This window comes from Stegastes partitus, unplaced genomic scaffold, assembly GCF_000690725.1.
Source record: "Stegastes partitus isolate 25-593 unplaced genomic scaffold, Stegastes_partitus-1.0.2 Scaffold817, whole genome shotgun sequence".
NCBI lineage: Eukaryota > Metazoa > Chordata > Actinopteri > Pomacentridae > Stegastes > Stegastes partitus.
The window spans coordinates 247842-249174 of NW_007578548.1; the positions used below are offsets into that span (position 1 = coordinate 247842).

The 1333-nt window shown below is 48.4% G+C and overlaps 1 protein-coding gene across 1 annotated transcript in view; it reads left to right on the top strand.

The window, feature by feature from the left end:
• Positions 1–1333, top strand: part of LOC103365197 (uncharacterized) — a 32481-nt gene that overhangs the window by 26547 nt on the left and 4601 nt on the right. Inside the window, exon 7 of the mRNA XM_008292566.1 lies at positions 1152–1330. Within this exon, the coding sequence (XP_008290788.1) occupies positions 1152–1330 (179 nt within the window). The remainder of the gene's footprint in view (positions 1–1151; positions 1331–1333) is intronic.

Below are 1333 nucleotides of genomic sequence, written 5' to 3' on the forward strand. Positions count from 1 at the left end.
CGCACAAAAACTTGGCGTACGCACTTATCCACGCTCACGTTCAGATGTATCAAGAGTGAAATGAACGTGGAAATGTGCGGTCCTCCACGCCAACTTCTTGACTGGCGTACGCACGTTTCTATTGCTTTTGAGCCATTGGCGACACTTAGAGGTGATACTGGGAATATAAAAATAAGGTCATTCTTCTAAGTGATGTGCTCATCAGAGATACACAGATGAACAATGAACACACCCAGGTGTTTGCAATCAGATGAGCGGATATAAAAGTGTACGTCTTTTAGAAATGTGGAAATGTGCTTGGATTCCGGCGTACGCTCACTTTCGTTCATCTGGATTTTTTTGTGCGTACACAGTTTTCAGGATTGAAGCGTACGCCAGGTTTCAGTATGAAATCCATGCAAGTCTTTGTACATGAGGCCCCAGATGAACGAAAGTGTGCGTACGCCTGAAGCCAAGCACATTTCCTTTGTACATCTCACTCAGCGTGGAATTGATCGCACATGTTGGAGTACCAGACTCCTCCCTCCCCACGCCCCCAATTTAAATATGCAAATTAGTATAAATAGGGCCCACAGGTGGGATACCCCTCTCTGCACGATCAGATAACACAAACCACAATGAGCAAGAAAGGTAAGAAAAGAAATTTTACGGAGTGTGAGCTGGAGACGCTCCTCAATGAAGTCGAGGCCCGGAAAAGCGTCCTTTTTGCCTCGCTGTCGTCTGGGATAAATACTAAGCGAAAAAAAAAAGTGAATGGATGAATGTGTGTGAGGCCGTGAATTCCGTCGGCTCCGAGCAGCGCACTCTCACAGAAATTAAGAGAAAGTGGTCGGACGTCAAGGTGGACGTAAAGAAGAGGATTGTCGGCCATCACCAAAGCGTGGCCCAAACAGGCGGGGGGAGAGGAGAGGATCAGCTCACCCCGTATGAGCAAAGAGTCTATTGTGGGTGACACTGCTCTAACTGGGGTGGTGGGAGCACATGTGGGTGACTCAGATCACCTCCAAGGTAAATGTATTTGTGTAACTCAGATTTATTCATTATACGGTTCATACAATAATCTGGTTCATGCGTAATCATGCCAGGATATCAAAGAAGAAATCGAAGACTTTGTTTCATGTTTACTTACTCAATTTATTATTTGCCAACAGACAATGAAGCAGTAGACGACAGTGAGGCGCAGTCCCAGCCTCGTGCCACAGACCCGGGGGATTCCTCCAGCCTCCCCGGCGTCAGCCGATCCTCCGGTCCGCCACAACAGCCAGGTGCTGATGCCCGTCCGACCGGCCGTGTCCTCACCCGCGCTGTGCTGGATTCGCAGGAGGACATCGTG